The 20,276-nt window shown below is 53.9% G+C and overlaps 1 protein-coding gene across 4 annotated transcripts in view; it reads right to left on the bottom strand.

Moving 5' to 3' along the window:
• PTPN5 (protein tyrosine phosphatase non-receptor type 5) overlaps window positions 1-20,276 on the bottom strand; it is a 54,342-nt gene that overhangs the window by 7,350 nt on the left and 26,716 nt on the right. For all 4 annotated transcript variants that reach the window (XM_078058316.1, XM_036077542.2, XM_078058315.1 and 1 more), the window contains exons 4-9: window positions 6,750-6,943; window positions 6,090-6,197; window positions 5,773-5,850; window positions 5,049-5,290; window positions 3,694-3,883; window positions 1,291-1,375 (exon numbers count right to left, since the gene is read on the bottom strand). In XM_078058316.1, coding sequence (XP_077914442.1) covers window positions 1,291-1,375; window positions 3,694-3,883; window positions 5,049-5,290; window positions 5,773-5,850; window positions 6,090-6,197; window positions 6,750-6,943 — 897 coding nt within the window. The remainder of the gene's footprint in view (window positions 1-1,290; window positions 1,376-3,693; window positions 3,884-5,048; window positions 5,291-5,772; window positions 5,851-6,089; window positions 6,198-6,749; window positions 6,944-20,276) is intronic.

The raw sequence follows: 20,276 nt of genomic DNA, 5'->3' as shown, positions 1-20,276 counted from the left end.
CCTGAATCTGGCAGGCCTCTGTCACATCTGACACGCCCTCTGTCCCACACACACCCCGCACTGGTCCCAGTCTCTGAGGCACAGGGTCACTTCTTGGGGCCACGGAGGATGCTCTGTGGGGCTCCAGGGCCTGGAGGCTCAGAGCATGGTTGAACTGGCTCAAGACCTCTCAGCAATCCAGTGGGGACCAGGAGGAGTGGTGGCCTGGCTCCCACCCTCCCCCAGGGACCATTCTGAGTGAGCAGCAAAGCCCTGGGTTCTGGGGGACCTGAGCCCCTCCCGCCACAGGGGGCTGGTTGGTTGGAGGGTGACAAGATGAAGAAAGAGGTGAGCAGCCCTGAATAATGCATCCTGGCCTTAAATGGTGCTTTGTTTAACCGGAACTACCTAGAGATGGTGTAACCATAGCAACCACAAGTCGATATTTTAAAAGTTAAAAATAAGTCCTGACATCTTACATGTTGTTGGAGATGCTGATGGCACAACTGCTTTTTCAAAGCCTCATTACTCCACAAACTGAGTGGAGTAGGTTGGTGGGGATTCACTTTCAACAAGTCACCCCCTAAGCCAGCCCTGGGGCCTGGGGCCAGAACTTGGCAGGGGTGATAGGCAGACAGGGGCTTGATGAAAGTTATCTGAAAATGACACCCCAGGGCTGAAAGAGGAACATTAGGGCACCTGGTCTAACTGCCCTCGAAGGGGGAAAATCCCTCTCAGATCTGCCAGGGGATTGATCATGCAGCTTCACTTGAACACCTTGAGTGACGGGGAGCTCACCATCTGACAGGCAGCTCATTTCCTTGTGGGGGTGGTTCTTCCTGTTAGAGGACTCAGTCTGACCAAATTCGACTCAAGGTAGACAAAAGAGCCCGATTCCGGGGTCAAAGAGGCCCAGACTGAAACTCAGTTCTGCGCTTCCTAGCTGTGTCATTGTGGATGAGCCACTTAACCTCTCTGGGCCTTATTTTCCCCTCTTTAAAATCTTCCCCTCTTATCTCTATCTCTGAAGAGATAAAGAGGCCTTTAAACTCCTGTCTAGCAGCTGCTATTACCCTCATTCTTTCTCTTTGAGTTTCCAGAGCCAAGCATAGCCAGGGCAAGGGTGAAGGAATGAACTCACCCCTGCCCTCACAAGCGGGGGTCCTTTCCCTTCACCGGGTACCCACAGCCCTCTTTCTCTTCTCCTCATGACCCTGGAGGCCTAGCTCTGGGGTTGAGGTCTTCCTCAGGGCAAGGAGCACCGAGGTGAGGGTGAGCCTGTCCCCACCCCCTGGGGCAGTGAGTACTCACTGGGAAGGATGGTTTTGTACCGGTTCTTCCGCACCAGCCCAGGGATGTCATACTCCTTCGGATCCACAAAGTTCATGGGGATTTCCTGCAAGAGGAGGACATGGGGGTGTTAGCAGCTGTGGGCTGCCTCTCACAGACGTTTGACTCCGGCACTGGTGGGCCCCGAACTTCTAGCCCAGTCCATGTTTGCTGGGGTGCATACATTCCTTCAGTGAACATTTACTAGTAAACGAGTCAGTGCACACAAAAAACACTTAGGACAGTGCCTGGCACATAGTGAGTGTATAATAACTGTTATTATTACGATTGTTGATCCGGGGCCAGCCTGGCACATAGTAGATGCTCAATAAGTGGTTGATGAACAAGGAACAAGAGAAAAAGCAACCCGGCCAATCACTGCCTTCTATCACACTCCCGGCGCCGCCGCCAACCCGAGTGGCTTTGCTGATCCGAGTTCCTGCCCTGGGCATTCCCACCTCCAGGAGCTCGGCTTGTGCTGCTCGCTTTGTGGGAACATCCACCCCGTTCCTCTGTCCTCCACCTTAAATGCCACCTCCTCCAAGAAGCCTTCCCCAATGCTCCAGCAGGAAAGAAGCCTCCTTCTGAGTCCCCAGGGATGTGTTTGTGCCTCCCAATCACGCTCTGTGTCAAAAGCTCCAGGTCCAAAGTCCTCTGCCTGGCATGCGAGGTGGCCTGGGATCTGGTCTTTGTTTTCCCCAGGGCTGTTCTCGGGGACCTGCTCTCCAATTACATGCCAGTCTCTTCCCTGCTGTGAATGTGCCCCTCGCCCTCCTGCCTCCAAGTCTGAGCTCCCAGCATTCCTTCTGACCTTCTGTGGGTCGGGAGCACTGGTCCCACCCTTCTCCATCTGTCCAAACAGTTCCCGGCCTTTAAGATCCCCCCTTAGCCCCTCCCCACTGTTCTTGGGGTGACTCCCCAGTGCCTCTGGCTTCTTTGCTCCCCCCTCCACCTGTCCACACTGCTCAGTGCCTGACTACAGACAGGTTCACGGTGTCCACGGTTTCAGGACATAGTAAGTATGGGCTTCAAGAATCACTACACTCAATTTCTAGGGTTATTATGAGAATCCAAAACCTCCCCCCGCAAAACCGAGATGTACAAAAGTGCCCATGGAGTGAGGGTAAAGGCTGTGTTCCTCTGTCTCTGGGCAAAATCAACAATGATCTACTGAACAGGAAACACCAAACAGGATGCAAGCCCTTTCTTCAAGGGGAGGTGAGGGTGATGGGAGCACACAGCAAAGCTGAGGCTGGGGTGGTGGAGGAAGGCTTTCTGGAAGCATCCAGTGGGGGGATGATGTGAGTAGAGGCACGGGAAGAGGAAGGCCTGGGGTGGTGGTCCAGTTTGAAGTGGACAGTTCCTGTAGGGGTGGGAGGCTGGCCCAACTCGGGTTAGGACAGGCCATGCCCAGCCCTGGAGAATGTGGAGCAGTGGGTCGGAGGGTGGCAGAGGTTTTCTCAGAAGAAATAGCCATCAGGTCCAGGTAGGAGGCAAGGTGGCCTGGGCAAGGGAAGTTGAGGGAAGCACATGGCTGCCCCATCCCCCTGGCTTCTCCCAGGAGAGACTCTCCCCAAATACTCATGGCCTCTTGCCCATTCCTGCCCACACTGGTGGGCGAGTTACCAGATGGGTGAGTTCGAGTGAGGAATGCACTTTTGGGCCCAAGCCCCTTCCTTCTTCCTCCTTTGGGGACCCTCCTGCAGAGAAAGAAATATAGGGGTGCACCTCCTGGGGTGGGTAGAAAACTTAATTCCTGGTATCAGGAAGCTCGCTATTGCTACACACCTAAGCCTCATTTCAAGCTTAGCTTTCATCATCAAAAATAAAGGTGATATTGTCACCTCCTATGTCTTAGCTAACGACTGGCTGAGTGCTCCGGCAGGCAAAGCAGAGAGGTCACTTATTGGGTCCCTCAGAGTCCAACAGGAGGCAGCTGGAGGCTCTTGCAGGGGTCTGGGGTGGGGAAGTGACTGGAGAGTTGTCAGAGGATGAACAATGCTTAGAGATGTGGGGCAGGAGGAGGGGAGGAAAGCAGGAGAGTCAGAAGGAAGGCTTTCCATCACTTTCAAAGCACAGTACTGGGCAGTAAGGACTTGGGGATGCCACTGGACACCAGTCACCGCGATGAGTGCTCTGCACACGTCAGCCATCTCCTTAATCCTTGCAATATTCCAATGATTTTTATCCCCACTTTCCAGATGAGGAAACTGAGGCTCAGAGGGGAAGCAGCTTGCCCAAGACGGCGGGAGAGCAGATAAGGAAATGACATCAGTCTATGAGGTGCCGGGTTCTGGGCACCCCGCACCACTGCCTGGCTGGGTGCGTGACCGATGTGAGCCGAAAGGTCTGCCCGCTGCGGGCGGCTGACTCAGGGGGACTCACAAAGAATTCTGCCTGCAGCAGGAAGGGGTCCAGGGCCTTCTCGTGAAGCTCCTCAGCCTGCAGGACCTGGGAGGCGCTGAGCAGGTACTCACGGGCTGACTCCTCACGTGGGGACATGAGATAGCCAAAGCCCTCCTCACTGCAGCCTGGCGTGCACATGTCCAGGGTCAGGGAGACGTTGGAGCCCCTCCTGGAAGGACCGGGAAAGGGAGCGCGTCTCAGAGGTGGGAAGATGAGGCAGGAGAGATCCAGGGTGGGAGCAGGGTGGCACCCAGGAGAGGAGTGGGAGGGGGGACAGCACCCCTGCGTGAGGAGCACGAGGCTCAGCCCCGAGGCTGAGGCCTGACTCCCTGTCTCCTGCCGCGGAGTCGCTAACTGAGGGAGGCTTGGGGCCCCAGTTCCAGAGGTTCCATCCAAGGCAATCTCAACACAGCCCTCCCTGGACTCTCCTCTGCCACTGCTGGAGGCAGTTCCCAGCCCTGTGGCCCCAGGAAGTCATGAGACAGGGCACCTGCCTACAGCAGAGAAGCAGGGCTCTACCCTGTGCATCATGGCCTTGGCCCCACGAGTCCTGGGTGAGGCTGCCAAGGAGTCACGGACATCTCACCCAGGAGAGGCCAGGTCCCTCGGCTATCAGGGGAAGAGGGAGTCCCGGGCAGTACAGCAACTGCAAAGATGTCCGCACTAGACAAGCTCTACCATGTTCAGTGTCTAAGGCACGGGACACGCGAAAAGCCCTCATTATATAGGAAGGGAAACTGAGTCCCAGAGAGAGGACAAGAATTGCCCAAGCTCACACAGTAAGGCGATGGCAGAGCTGGGACGAAAAGCTAGGTTTTCTGACTCCTCATTTAGTGCATCTTCCACAACGTCGTGTAGGTAACGCAAACCCGGTGTGATCTGGCTTACCCAACGGGGCTCTGAAAGAGGGTGCTGACACCTCCCAAAGTACGCTCTCGGGAACACTATGGGACACTATAAAAGTAGGGGTCTGGGGTCAACAGACTTCGAGGAATGCCACGTGCTACCCCCTTGTTGATTTACAATGAACACAAGCATGTTAAAGGCCCTGACAAGTCCTGTAATAAAGGAACCTCCCCAAACTTACTTGAGTACAGGAGTTTTTGTGTGAGCGTGCACACAGGTATGCCCGTGTGCCCGTGTGCAGCAACAGTATTTACCCTGGGGCGTTCTGATCTATGTGAATCAGACCTGGGGAGCATGTGGCTACACTGGCTAAACCACGAGGCTGGCTCTGTCCTGGCCACTGGAGTCAGAGTCAGGCACTTGCCCTTCTGGCAGGGAGCTGAGAGCTCAAGAGCCCACGCAGCCCACCCCTCCTCCCCCCTTCCCACCTTTCCTGTAGACCCATGGACTTGACAGTCAGTGAGGCAGGGTCAGCCTCAGGCTTGATGTCCATCACGCAGTCAAACACAGGAGTCTCAGGGACGGGGTCCAGGTCCAGGAAGTCATCCTCGACCTTCTCTTCCATCCACTCTGAGTAGGTGAAGGAGGGCTGGCGGCTCACTGACTGGCGCCTATCCTCAGGGGGCACTGCGGTGTGTGGCTCTGGAGGAGTCCTCAGGAGGTGCCACGCCTAGTTGGGAAGATACAGTATCATGGACCTGGGACCATGTTGGCTAGCCCCTGAGTAATGGGGTATCCATGAGATTGAGCCCCCTGCCCTCAGTGAGTCTAAAACAGCCCTGCCCTCCTGGGAGCGGTCTGCATGGCACTATCCTTCACCTAGATGGGAGGTTCCAGCCCCCACCTTACCCCCTGCCCCCTCCCCTGGCAACCCTCAGTTTCTTGTGGACTGAGGTCTTCTTGGTGGGGTGTGGGGCTCCTACCCTAGTCTTCTCGGGCCTTAGTCCTTCCCTCAGCCTAGAACACTGCAAACCCATTTTCAAGAAGAAGGTGCCCCTCATCCCAGGCTGGGCACACTGGTGGAAGGAGACAGACACCCTGTCCTTGCCCCTACCTGAAACATCTAGCTTGGAGAGCAAATGGGAGCTGGTGGGGACTGGGCCTCAGGGTCAGAGGAGGGGAGCACTGAGGTCAGGTCAGGAGGCACCTTACCAGGGTGGTAATGAGGATCACAGACAGAGTGACCAGCAGCAGACTGGGGACTTCCCAGGTCCCAACACCCAGCCAGGCCTGGGGAACATGAGACAAACAAGTCAGGGGGGTGCTGGGGACGCAGTTCTCATCCATTCCTACGGTGACAAAACTGAGGCTCTGAAAGCCGCCGAGCAGGAGTGGGTGGGGAGCAGGGAGAAGGGTTTCAAGGGTGTGGAAGTATCTTCTGAACTCAGAGAAGCCCCATCCAGGGGTTGGTGACATTGGAGGCCCCCAATAGCTCCGTCCTACCTGGGAGCTCCCTGGAGTTTACTCACCATGGGTCCCAGCTGTTCCAGGAGTGTGAGCAAGGAGGAGATGAGGTCTGTGGCATTCTGCGACCAGACGGGCCCATAACCGCTGAGCCAGAGCACCCCGCAGGCAAGCTGGGGCAGCCAGGGGGGAGCGGACTGAGATTGGAGCCTGGGCTCCTTGCCCCCGTTCCCCCTGCAGAGCTCACCTGCAGCCTCAGCCTAGCCCCCCCAGACCGCACAGCTGAGGGAAGAGCCCAGGTGCTGTGTGCGCGAAGGCCTCAGGACTGTCCCTGCAGAAAAGCTGACTGGAGGGAGCCAAGACGAAGCCCTTCCCAGGGGGGACCTCCCCTCCCCCACCAGGTACACACATAAAAGGAAAAGTTTCCCCCGAGATATCTCCATAGACGGGAAGTCCTCAGAGAGGCCCCTGCAGGCCTGGCTGCTGGGGAGGCCTAAGTTCCTGCTCCTTGCGTTAGGGAAGGCCGGGCTGTGAGGGTCTTAGCTCTGTAGCTGAGAACTCCAGCCTCCTCCGCACACCGGCCCGAGAGCTTCGAGGCACCGAGGGGCACCGGGAAGGCCCCTCATCCCCCCCGATCCCCGGGTGGCCACCTTGGGGGGGCCGTGGCGGGCCGTCCCTCCACCTGCCCTCTCTGCAGACCCTCGTCAGGCCTGAGATCGCCTTACCAGGAACTGGGAGGCAGCCAACAGGCACAGGCTGCTCCTGACAGTGAGGGAGTGGCTCCCGGCGCCGCGAGGTGGCGGCTTCTGAGCAGGCTCTGAGGGCGGCGGAGGCGGCGGGGGCGGCGGCATCTCTCTGGGCGCGTCCACGAGCCCTTCGGCCTGGTCCAGCGCCTCCATCACTACCGGCTGGGGGGGACCTGTGGAGGGCGGACACGCGCTGGTGACCCGGGCCCGGCAGCCGCGGCGGGCCGCTCCTTCTGGGGTAGCGGTGGCTTCTTCTCAGGCTGGGATCAGTCAGCGCGGCTCCACTTCCAGCCGTCACCCTCGATTAGCAAAGCAATATTCACCTACCTTCGTCAGAAAGAGCTAAGTGTGGGTGGACAAATTATTTCTCTTTTATTTCTCCAGTAACAGAGTTAAAATGGCAGGAGGTTTTTCAGGGAGTTAACATCGCTGTGTTTACGCAGTTTCATTCTTTTCCATTTCTTAAGGAAATAAAAAACAACCACCTCAAACTCAATTAAGAGTGGGGGGGAAGACATGGCATAACCAGGCCGTGACCCCGAACAGCCTTCCCACGCCTGCCTTCCAGATTTTTGTCTCTTGTGGTCTGTGCCTTGACTGGGGCCAGAGGCTGGACCCTGGACAAGATCCCAGCCGTGTGCCCCTTCCCTGCCTCAAGGCGCCACACTGTGGGGGCGGCTAGGGTGGTGTGGAGGGAAATCTTGGTGTAGTAGAATTGGTATCAAGTGTCTCGATCTAGTTCTGGATCTGTCCCTAGCTGTGTGACCGTGGGAGAGTCACCCCCTCTCTGGGCTTCAGTTTCCACACCTGGGAAACAGAAGTTCAGCTCGACCCTTGGTTCCCATACTGCTCCTGGAGCCCTGGTGCTTTCTCAGGCACACTGGGTGTTACCAAGAGCTCTGAGTCCTAGGTGTGAAACTGCTTGTCCCCGTTCCATACCCTGAGTTCCTTCTCAGATTATGTCAACACAGGGTTCCACGAATAAAAATGTGTGAACACGACTGGCTTAGATCTAAGGCCCTGGCCGTAGGGACTCTATCGGCATCCACTTTGGTGAGTCCCCGGTGTTGGATGTCCCCCATCAGAACCCGTATGGTTGACCCTACTGCCAAGAAGAGAGGGGCTAGCAAAATGGGTGTGTAACAGCTTGACAGCGGGATGGGGCTGTCCCCACAGCACTGCGTAAATGGGACAATGGACTCCTTTCCTAGTTGGGTGACAACAGAACACCCATAGCCAAGACCACGTGAGGCCAACAGTTTTTTGTCCACGTGCTTGCTTGCCCACTGGACAAACATTTACTGAGCATCTCCCACGGCCTGGATCACCAGTGCGGTGCAATGGGCCCAGGTCCTGGTGACAGCTCTGTGTGTATCCCAGGTTCTTCCTCCTAGATGCTGACCTGGTGTGGCTCCCCACGTAATGTGATCCAGCCACATTCCTCGCAGTTCCTCAGGTGAGCTCACCTACTTGCTCTGCACGCCACCCCCCATGCTTTGTACCTGCTATTCTCTCTGCCTGGAACCCTCCAACCTCCTGCTCCCCTGCCCAAGCCCCCCCCCCCACTCTGCCAAGTTAACTCCTCTTCACCTTATAGAACTCACATCAGATGTCACCTGAAGTCGGTCCTCCCGTCACATTCGCCTAGCACCACCTGCCTCTCCATACCACCAGCAGGAACCATACATCTGGAATGTGGGAGGCCCCGCTCTGAGTGCTTTATACATGTGAATGTCTTCCCTCTGCACAGTACTCCTATGAAGTCAGTACGACAATTATCGTCATTTTATAGAAGAGGAAGATGAGGTACAGGGAGGGTACAAGACTCTCCCCTGGTCAGTTAGCTAAGAAGTCATCGAGGCGGGTTCAAACCGAGGCAGACAGATGGGCTCTGGCTGTGGTTTGTAAAATTATTTCTTGAATATCACCTCTCCCACTTGTCTGTAATTTCCATGAGGGCAGGAGTGGAGTCCATTTTGTTCATCATGACTGTCCACAGGATCTAGCAAAGTCCTGACATGTAAGTCTGCGATAAATATTTATACCAAATGAGTGCATGATGGTAGGCCAGTGTTAACCAGTCACTCAGTTTTCTTACCAGATAACTGGGGATGATCATACATTCCTTGAAAAGCCATGATGAAGACTGTAAATACTATAAATGAAACACTCAACATGGCACCTGGCATCTAGTAGGTGCTCAATAAATGTCAATAATGTTAGCACATAATTCCTGCCTCCAGAAGGCTCCCAGCCTCATAGGGAAGACAGACCAGTGGATACATGCCCATAATCCACTGCGTTCAGTGGAAAATCCAAGTGCTGGGGGAGTCACTTTTTAAGGTTACCCACTTTTGCCTATGTAGGGCCCCATTACCTATATGAGCACACAGCTCAGATCCTGGCCAGCAAGGTGAAAAAGAAAAAGCTGCTGCTAAGGATGGATCCTGCAGGAAGCCAGAAGTTTCCACGATGGAGACACAGAGGCTTGATTGCTCAAGTGGCAAGGTCTCCACCCACGCCCTCAGAAAAAGCAGTCAAAGGGCGATGCCAAATTTGGAAGGGTGGGAGGGGTCCGGGGCCCAGAGGTCACCTGGCTTGGCTCTGCAATGCACACACTGTGGACCTTGGGCAATCCCTCCTTCTCCCTGGGTCTCAGTTTCCTTCTCTGTAAAAAGAGGGGCTTGAACTAGAACTTGGTGCCTCTCAGATGTTTCTGCCATCCTCACAGGAGAGAGGACGTGGGTCTTTAGGAGAATAACAGCAAGCTCACATGATTTTGGACCTTGCTGCTTTTTTTTTTTAAATTCATGGGTGCTCTGGGTTCTATGCTATGGTGTATCTGTACTTGTTTTGATATTAAAATAATGGGCTTTTTCCCCTGCCAAAGCTTCAAGTCAAATTTCTCCTTCAGGAAAATGCGCTACAATTTATCCTGTGGCTTTGCCCTCAGGGGTACATGCACCCCAGTCTGAGGAGCGTGGGACCTGCCTGCAATAAAACATCATGCTGCTATTATAAAGGACTCTGTAAATGAATATTTAATATCATGGAGGAAAATTTCGATGGTATAGGGAAAGGCAAGGTGACAAAAGAGTATAATCTCCTTGACCTTAAAAATTAGGAGAGTATAAACGTGCGTATAAAAAGGTGGTAAATGCCCATCGTAAGATGAGAAGTTAATGTGAGATACTGCTTGTGAAGCGTGTGGCATGGCCAACTCCTGGCATACAGTAAGTGCTCAATAAATGTTGGACATGGTAAATGGGAAGAACAGAAGCCAAATGTTAACAGTTCTTTGGAGGAGGGGGAAACGAGAGGTGGTTTTTTTTTCATTGTTCACTGTTGTGTTCCCAGAGCCTGGCCCAGGGCTCGGCAAAGTATACAGTCGGTGCTCAATCAGTGTGTGCTGGACTCGTGCCTGAATGAACAGAGACGAAAAGAGAGACGGTTCCCAAGCCTGGTCTCCAGCTCCCCTACTTCCACTGCTTTCTATCACACGCCTCTGCTCCCCACCCCCGAGATCACAGGTACTTAACTTGACATCTGTGGATCCCCTCCAACATGACATGCAGAATATACTGTGTTTTTGAAAACATATCTTCCTGAATTAAACGTCTGCGTTCTGCTCAGAACAATTTCTCAGTAAACCCTGCTCTGAAAGGTAAGCATCTCCCAGGTGCTCAGTGAATACCCATCAGTTGGATTCATCTGGCTCTCAGGACTGCCAGGTGCCCTGTGGTCTCTCTTTTCCTCTCTGTTCATTCAGGCACGAGTCCAACACACACTGATTGAGCACCAACCATACACTTTGCCGAGCCCTGGGCCAGGCTCTGGGGACACAACAGTGAACGAAACAGTCTCCACCTGCAAGCACCACCGCGATCCTGGCCCCATTTGTCCTTTTGGCTTCTGGTCCGGCTCCTTGAGATTATGTCAGCTCCCATCCTTGCCCTGCCAACCCTGCCACTGGCTATCTTGCTGTGGGAGTCGTCCCGCCACCTCCCCGGACAGGGTCTGCGCACGTCCCAAAGTGCTTCTGCTCACGCACTTGCGTTTGTTTCCCTCGGCAGCCCTGTGAGGTAGACATTAGCATCATCAGCCCCGTTTTGTCGTTTTGTCGGTGAGAGGCGGCTGCTTGTGTCAAAGGCTGGCTTTTCAATAGTTCACAGCGAGGAAGCTGCTTTGCCACGCATGAAACCCTGACTCAGAGGCAGCTTGCTGACAACCATGTAACGCAGGGCTCCTCCTGGGCTTGCCTCTTGCGCAGGGTGAAGGGGATTTTCTAGGCGCGCAAATGGAGGCTGAGAGGTCGAATGGCTTGCCCAAGTAAGCGAAGACCTGGGATTCCAACCCAAGGCTTCCAGACACAGAGTGATCTTTCCATTTTGCCATATTGCTTATCAGGAGGGCTCACTGCAGCAAAGGAGGGAGGTGGTGAGAGCCTGGGAGGGAGGGAGGGAGGAAGTCTCTGGGTCTGGGGGAATCCTGAACACTACCCAGCTGCAGGGGGTGGGGGTGGTGCATTTGTGCCTGACCCCCCGACCCCCGGGGGTTAATGGCTCCTCAAAGGCTACACAGCGCGGCGGGAAGAAGCCCTGGAAGGCAGGCGCTCGGTATCCTGGGCCAAAGCTCTAGGGACCCTGGGTAAGGCCTGCAAGCAAATAGCCTTCAGATTTCACCTGGGGCATGTGGAAGCACTGTGATCCCTCTCCCGTCACCTAGCGCCTGAATCCCACCATTAAACCCTGCAGCTACTGTGTGCCCTGGGGCTGGCGCCACCCGAGCTCTGGAACCGTGGCGGCTCCTGTCTGACTCATCCTCGGAGCGCGCGGGCTGCCAGCCCACCGGAACTGGAGCAGAAGGCTGGCTCAGCCTGTTCCTGTTTACATGATGAAGGAGCTTCTGTCCCATTCAGCTTTTTCTCCTTTCCCAAACATGGCCAGGAGTGACCTCCCAGCCATGCCCGCATCCTCACGGGGGCCCTAACCCACGGAACATCACACCCAGTCCCGACCAGACCCTTAGAACCAGTGACGGTCAGAGCCTGACAGGCCCCAAGGGGCATCTGGTCTGGTCTGCTAATTTGAGAGGGGGAAACTCAGGCCCAGAGAGGGGAAAGTGGCTTCCTCAGGGTCACAGAGCCAGGAAGCAGCAGAACTAGGATTTGGTCCCAGGTCTGTGGGCCTCCACTGTCCGTGATCTTTCTGCTATTCCACAGAAAGTTCTGGAAACCCACCAGGGGACAAGGCAGGGCAGGCCAATCAAGCCTATTCTGAAATTCTGCTTGGATAAGCCCTGAATGTAGAACCAAGGGAAGTAGGTGCCCCCAGGGAATGGAGAAGAGGTGGAAGAGTCTAGAAGGAAGAGGCCTAATCAGCCATTTCTGCCGCCACAATTATCACACTCCTCAGCCATGCCCGGGGAAAGAGACAGCCTGGCCTCGATGGGCCAGGACTCTGGCCTCCCCGGGAGAGGCAAGAGTGCTGGCCTCCATTTTCTGCTACCTTTTGGGAGGCGTGTAGCAGGCAAACTAGGAGGGGATGCGTTGGGAGGTGAGAAGATTCACCAAAATAATGTTTTCATTTGACAAACATTCATCAAGCACCTGTTCTATGCTCTGGGGATGTTTTGTGTCTTGATCCTAATGCCGACCGGCAGGACTCCTCGGCGTGAGAACAGCCCTGGCGTGCACGCACGTGCGTGCGCACACACACACATCCAGCCCTGCTGGGCAAAGGCAAACTGATGGTGGGTGTGGGGTTCTAGAAGTTGGCACTGGCTCCCTACCGGCCCCCCACCTCATCAGTCCTGCTGATCAGCGAGCAAGAAGGCCGGCACACCCACAGAATGAGGCAGTGCGATGGCAAGAACCGGGCTGGCCGCGAGCCCGCACTCTCGGATGGTAAACTGGCTGAGGGTAAGGCCCCAGTCTTGCTCACTGCTGCACTCCCCAGGCAGGATGGCTTGGGAACAGGAAACCGCCTTTGGCAAAAGAAGATTCTGGACTAGGACATGGGTGCTCACAATTTATCAGCTACATGACTTAAGTGGGCAGCTTAACCTCTGTATAACTAGATTCCTATAGTGGTTTTCAAATGCGTCTGTGAATTCCTCCACATTCCTCCCATCGCTGGGTGGAAGAACAAATGTCCCATTCCCCTCCCGCCTCCCCAGCTGGATGATTGCCTTAAAGATGGGAATGTGGCAGAAGATGATGTCTGCCCCTTGAGACTAGGTTAGAAAAGTCCATGTAGCTTCTGCTGCTTCTCTTTGGATGTGTGCTCTGGAAACCTTCAGGAGTCATGTAAAAACATCTAGCTGCCCTGAGGCTGCCTTGTGGAGAGAGCAAGAGAAGAGAGCGGAGAGAGCGCGAGACTGAGAGAGAATGAATGCATCAGACATAGTAGGTGCTCAGGAAAATTTGAATACTGAAAAGAAGCCCTTAACCCTGACATTCAGCACACAGGCCAATGCAGCAGGAGGGAACCTGCACCGTAGACCCCATGGGATAAATGATCTGTGATGTTCTGGGAGCTCACCTCAAGCAAGGTGAGCAATCTGCACCACAAAAGAGGTGGGGGGCAGCTCTACTATGCTCCCTTCTGGCTGATGCAGAATTTTCCAGAACTTTCCTCAGTGACTTGCTTCAAGCTAGGGACCCTGGTTCTCAGACTGACACAGAGTGCAAGCCTGTGGGTGTGAGGCTGGGGCTCCGCAAGCTCGGCTTCCTCCAAGCCAATTCTCTTAACCAGCCTACAAGGCACAGGGCCACGCATCCCCGTGACGGCTTTACCAATACCCACGCGTTCAGGGCTTTCAACCACCACAGGAGGTAGGTAAGGGGACTGTCCTCTTTCACCGACAGGAAAACAGGAGTTCAGGAGGTTCAGTGACCTGCCCGAGGCCATCACGGCTCGTGGAAGGCAGAGCCAGGCCTCAGAACCGGGCAGCTGGGCTCCAGCATCTGTCTTCCTAACCAGACCCTGTGCTGCCCACCCCTGGCTGGGTCTCCATTGCTTCTTCCTCCTGCCTATCGGGGGGAGTCAGCTTGGGAAAGAGCTTCAGTCCATTCTAGAACAGAGGGGACAGGGGCGACCCCGAATGGAGGGGACAGTGCTCCCGCAGCACTATCACACCCCAGCATGGGGGCAGGGTGGGGGTGGGGAGGCTCTGCTAAGGGCAGGGTGGGCAGAGAAAAGCAGGCTCGGGATGAAGATGAGAAGTCCGGGAACTCAGGTGTCCGATGCTCAGTCTGGAGAGGGCGAGGTGGGGGTGGGGTGGGCCGGGGGTGCTGGAGGCTGTCTGCAGACAGCTGAGAAGCTGTGCTAGGGAAGGGGGCATGGCAGGGGGCGAGAATGGGACCCACGAGGGCACGCTCTCAGTAGGCCGACTGAAGTAACAGGAAATATCTCCAGGACCCGACTCTCGTGTGCTGTAACAGCAGTTCTTCCTATTCCCCAAAGTGGCTCTGTTTCCAGGGACGTAGCTTTTTGTAGAGGCTTTGTGGCAAAAGTTTAAGAGTCACACAAACTTCGGTTTGAGGCGTGACTTCTGTGACCTTGGGTAAGTGACTTACTCTCTCCTCTGGACCACAGATACGGTAAGACTTGTCTGCTGGATTTTGAGGATACCATAAGGTAAGACATGCAAGGCGCTTAGTCTGGTGCCCGACACATGGTGAACGCTCAATAAATAGTAGCACAATTCAGAGAGGAGGAGGAAGAGGGGAGGGGAGAGGAGAGTGAGGGAGAGGCAGCAGTAAGGACTTCCCTTTCATCTGCCAGGTGAGCCCCCCAGGAGGACAATGGGTGCCCTGACCCCACGTGGGCAGAGGCTGTGAGGCTGTAGGCTGGCAACCGGGGTCGGTGGTTGGAGTGGGCATGGGCTGAGGGTGGCGGGAGGAGGGGGAGCAGCGTTGTCTCTGCCAGTTAATTAAATCCAGAATGCTAACAAGCGTCCAAAACAAAACACAACTCAAGTAATCTTTGGATGGGATATAATAAAATGGTTCTATCTGAAATTGCAAACAGCTTTGTTGCTGCAAACAATGGCTTAGTTCTTCGTGCCTCTCCGGAGCGGAGGCCCAGAAGTACAAGGGTGCAAAGGGTCAATGAAACTCTGAGGGTGCGCCCCCCCCCCCGCCAGCTGCCCATGCTGAGAACTAAAACAACAGACAGAGAGGCCCTGGGGCAAGGGGGTATGAGAGGTCCTAAGTGCCTGAGACTTTGACCAACGCAAATGCATGGGGAGGAAAGGACAGACTTGAGAGGCATTTGGTCCACCCGCCCATTTCACAGATGAGGAAACTGAGGTTCAAAGGGTGAGAGGCAGAACCAGGATTGACATATGTGTCTTTAACGCCTCCACTCAGTTCTCGCTCATTACGCCAGCATGGCAAGTTTCACAGGGGCTGCCAGCGGGCATCTGAAGGGCTGAGGCCAAAGGCTCCAGGGCAGCAGAAGCCTGGGTCCTGGCTTAGGGTTTTTTGGTGGGCCCTGGTCAGTGCCCTCAGAAGTATAGGCAAGTCCAGTGGTAGGAAGGGAGTAGGAGCGACCCGAGACTCCCCAGGACAGCAGCGCCCACAGATCCCACGCCTTCAGAGGCCGCCATCCTCGGTCGGCCCTCTGCAACCAGGGAGGCTCAAGATGTTGGTAAAGTATCAAGAGACTGCAATGGCAGTCCTAGTTCTGCCTCTCCCAGGCTATGGGGCCCTGGGCCTCTCACTGCCTTGTGGGCCTCTGAGGCCTTCTGTGAATTCAGAGTGTGACCAGGGGTCTCTAAGGGCCCTGCCGGTGCTAAAGATACTAAAGATAGGTATCTTTAAAAAACAAACCTGAGTCCCTGCTTTAATTAAATTCAATGGTCTCACCTTGTTCTTAGGATAAAGACCAAACTCCTTGTCATGGTCAATAATAAAGGCCCAGCATGTGTTGGCCCCTGCTTATCGCCCCAGCCTCCACGCACACCACCTTACTCCTAGTTCTCTCTGTTCCAGCTTCTCCCAGATCCTCTGCTGGAACTGGCCTGGGAAGCAGAAGTCTGGAAACCAGTGGTTCTGCTCCAAGGAATTCTCACACAGTCCCTAAGGGGACATGGAAGCCTATGCTCTCTGTGGCGGCGGTGGGAGAAGTGGGGGGATTAAAAGTACAAATTAAAAGTACAAGCACACAAAATCTCACCACCCCTTCTGCAAGAGCACACAGAGACAAACAAAACACATACACTAAATACCTTAGAACACATTAACTATGGGGAGGAGCAATATGGCAGTGGGAGAGAAAAGAGAATGAATAAGTGAATAGAACCAGAGAGGGGCCTCTTGTAGACCACTGAGGATAATGGGGCCATGCAAGCAAATACCTACAATGATCATTACCCTGCCTCCCCCAAGGAAACAGGAAACAAAACCACCAAGTTGTATGTTGGGTCAACTCCAGATGGCGAAAGAGCAACAGCCAAGGGAAGGCCTGTTATCTTGTCTGGGTCCCACACGTGAGAGAGCTGGAGAGAGGGCCATCGCTCTCTCCAGGGCAGGCTCTGGCTGCTTGGGAACTGGCGCCCCCTGTAGGGGGAAACGCTCATGGACTTGGCTGAAGCAGAGCCAACTGCCGAGACCCCAGAGTCTCCTCTTTTCTGAGCAACTTCACCAACATGACATTTGAGTCATTGTGTTGGCTTTCTCCAGGGAGGGGGGGTGGATTCCAGGGCTTGGTGACTGTCTCCACAGATGCCCCCACAGGGTTAACTAACCCCCATTAAGATCCCGGGGGTTGGGTCAGCCTGAGATTCTGGGCCTGCCAGGCTGAGCCACCCAACCTGGAGGAACGTGACTCACCCCACAAGGCCCCTACTACCCCCAACTACCACTCTTGCCTGGCAAGGATTGATGAATATTTTGGGGTGGCTAATCATTTTTTAAATGATTTTGGAAAATACGAGGGGAAAAAACCCTCATAAAAGCATAAAGGAAACTCAAATCATCCATAATCCTACCACGCTGAGAAAGACACTGGTTTCCTTTTGACATATTTTCTGGTATTTTTTCTTTCTTTGTGGGTGGATTTTTTTCCCCTCATAAATCATTCTGTATATAGACGTATCCTTAGAATATGTCTCTTTGGATTTCAAGGGTTCAACTTTTCAGCAGCATGGCAGACAGCCTCCAAGGTGCCCTAATGATCCCGCCCACCAACTGCTGATATTCACACTGACGGGTCACACATGTAAGAAAAGCTTTCTTGGGCCTTCTATCCCAGCCCAGCACCAGGTGAATACAGCTAAGTGAGTGACCTCAGTTGAAGCCACATGAACAGAAGAATCACCCAGCTGAGACCTGCAGGACCCTCTGAATCATGAGCAAATCAAAGGTTGTTAACTCACTAAGTTTTAAGACCATTTGTTAGGTAGCAAATAGATTAACCAAAAGAAGTGGTTGGGACTTGAAAGGAAGAAATGAGCTCAACTGGAAAGATGAGATTTTTTTTTTTTTTTTTAAAGATTTTATTTATTTATTTGACAGAGAGAGAGACACAGCGAGAGAGGGAACACAAGCAGGGGGAGTGGGAGAGGGAGAAGCAGGCTTCCCGCAAAGCAGGGAGCCCGATGCGGGGCTCGATCCCAGGACCTGGGATCATGACCTGAGCCGAAGGCAGACGCTTAACGACTGAGCCACCCAGGCGCCCCAGATGAGATTTTTTTTTTAATGGCTGAAATATTTTTTAAAAATTTATTCATTTATTTATTTTGAGAGAGAGAGGGAGGAAGCGAGAGCAGGGATGGGGAGGGACAGAGGCAGAGGAGAGAGATCAAGCAGACACCATGCTGAGCGGGGAGCTCAATGTGGGGCTCAAACCCATGATCCTGAAATCATGACCTGAGCCGAAATCAAGAGTCGGATGCTTAACCAACTGAGCCACCCTGGTGCCCCAAGATGAGATTTTTTTTGGAGGGTCCCTGGGCCAGGCAAGGTGAAAGGGGACAGCATCTGTCATTGCATATCTTAGGGATACCACAGATGTCCATTTGTCTGAAAGACCTTTAGCATCAACCTGTGTGGAGGCAGATGGCCTTTCTTCCCATCATGAAGACTCTCTGGTCATATCACACCTCCAGGTAACTCCCTGGAATATCAGAACCATTTCTACACTGGTGAAGGAAAATGGGTGACTGTCTTCCCCTGCAACCCTGGCCCCCTTCTCCGCCTGACTCAGCACGTAGACAACACTCTTGCCTGTGTCTGTGCTGGTTCTGTGAGGTGCCAGGCCTGTGGTGGGCAGTCAAGAAACATCCAGAAAGCTATACCATCCACTCCACTGCTGAAGCACTGGACTGCAACTTGATGCCTGGGCCCTTAGGAATATTTGAAGGATTTCCTATTCACAGTCCACATCCTGGAACAATCCTCACCCTCATTACGAGCTAGCACTTACAGAGCATTGTGGAAGAAGCACTGAGCATGCATCAACTCATTTAATCCTCACAAAATCTCTGTAAAGATCTTATCATGGTACCACCTCATTTTAGAGTGAAGAATGTGAAACTCAAAGCAGTCAGATAAGTTACCCGAGGTCATGCTGCTGATCAGTGGCAGAGGGGGGATTTGAACCCGTATCTGTCTGCCTCCTCGCAGCATCCCAAGACTCAGCTAGATGGGTTCATCCCTCCATATCTGCCCTAGTATCTGAGAAGAGTTAACCTCTACCATCACTGATCAGTGGATACCTGGGTGGGTACTTCTCAATACAATGGCATCATTACAGAATGCTCTCCAATTAGGGTTCTTAACACAACCAAATGGTGTTTTGTTTTTCTTTAATTTCTACTCTGAAGACTCAAGACAAAGACAATTCACTGTACTGCTAGCCACAATAAACCTTCCTAAATGCATTAAAAGTTTTGAATGAAAACAGAACTCCAATGATACAAAGAAAGAAAAGTCAACAGAACTTAAGCTGCTGAATGTCGATAGGGACAAGTGACCCCTCAGCAATACAACTATAGGCCTGTCTTCTCTGTTTGTCTATCTGGGCTCCTGCACTTGCTCCCCGACAAGTCTGAACCAGTACTAGGTGCCAGACCCTGACCAGAGTCTTTGTGAGAACGAGGGTTAGTAGACGGGGGACAAAGCCCATTAGGATGTTAACCTATTCGTTAAAATGCTTTGATAGCTGGTTCCTAAAGACATGAGCCAGAGCCCTATTCATCCTTCAGGTCACAGATGAAAGGCCATTTCTTCCAGGAAGCCTTCCCTGACCCCCCCAAGATAAGGCTGCATTAGGGGTACACCCTTCCATGGTGTTCTGGCCTCCCTGAGAGCAAGAACCAGGGTCTGCTCTTCACTGTGTCACCACAGCCTGGCCCAGGTGTGGGCACAGAGTGGATGCTCAATAAAAGTTTGTCAAATTGATAAAAAGGCTTTGCAATTGGTCCTTGCTGGCTTCTGGCCCAAGATCTTGTCTGTGTCATGAAGGGACAGCCCGGAAAGCTGAGATGTGACCCTCTGTCATGGCCAGGGTTAGTCGCTGCGGGATTAGGATTTCCTCAGTAATGCATCCCCTTGGGATGCCTGGGTGGCTCAGTCGGTTAAGCATCTGCTTTTGGCTCAGGTCATGATCCCAGGGTCCTGGGATCGAGCCCCGCATCGGGCTCCCTGCTCCATGGGGAGCCTGCTTCTCCCTCTGCCTGCCACTCCTGCTTGTGTGCGCATGCTCTCTCTTTCTGACAAATAAATAAAATCTTTAAAAAAATGGCATCCCCTTTATAAAAGGCCACCCAGGATGATCAATGGTCTCTTGTTGAGACCTAGACCTTGTCCCCCTGAAAAGAGGGTCAGCCTGATATCCATGATGATTTAGAACCTAGGGCTGGGCAGAGCGTAGCCTTGAAGGCACTGGGACGTAAGTGGGAGTGAGTAGGAGAGTCACCAGGACACCAGCGGCTCCTACCGAATGGGCAATGGCCTACTCAGGCCTTCAGGAGCTACTCACAACCTTGCATAGAGCCGGCTAATCATGATACCCTTACATCTCAGGGTGGCGGTGACTCCCATGGCTCCAGCCAGCTGCTCGCTGTAGGATGCTATGGGAGCACCTGGTTTCCAAGACCAGAGTTGTCCTTACACCCGGACCGAGCTCGTTCTCCTCTGGCCACGCCACTCCCTGGGGGGCAAGGAGTTCCACAGGGCTAGGAGGTGTGCCTACGCTCTCCTTTCCAGGCCACGCTCTGGCTGCTAGGACTCCAGAGCTCCCTGCCCAAATGTCCTGGAGCCTGCCTGCATGGGTGCCTTTCTGAGGGTGGATGTGGCCTCCTGCTTGGGTACCTTTAGATTTGAGGGGTGGCCAAGGAGCAGCAATTGGGGTGGGATGTGGAGCACGTGTGGACCCACAGACTGACGTGCCCACATGCATGCACACAAGGGCCCTCGCAGTGCAGGACTCAGCAGAGGGTGGTGCGCCACCAGGGGCCTCATTTGCAGGCTGGCCTTGGTCCCTGCAAATGTTAGGA

This window comes from Halichoerus grypus, chromosome 11, assembly GCF_964656455.1.
Source record: "Halichoerus grypus chromosome 11, mHalGry1.hap1.1, whole genome shotgun sequence".
NCBI classification, from domain to species: Eukaryota; Metazoa; Chordata; class Mammalia; order Carnivora; family Phocidae; genus Halichoerus; species Halichoerus grypus.
Note: the sequence above shows the minus strand (reverse complement) of the source record. Positions and strands in the feature narration are given on the sequence as shown.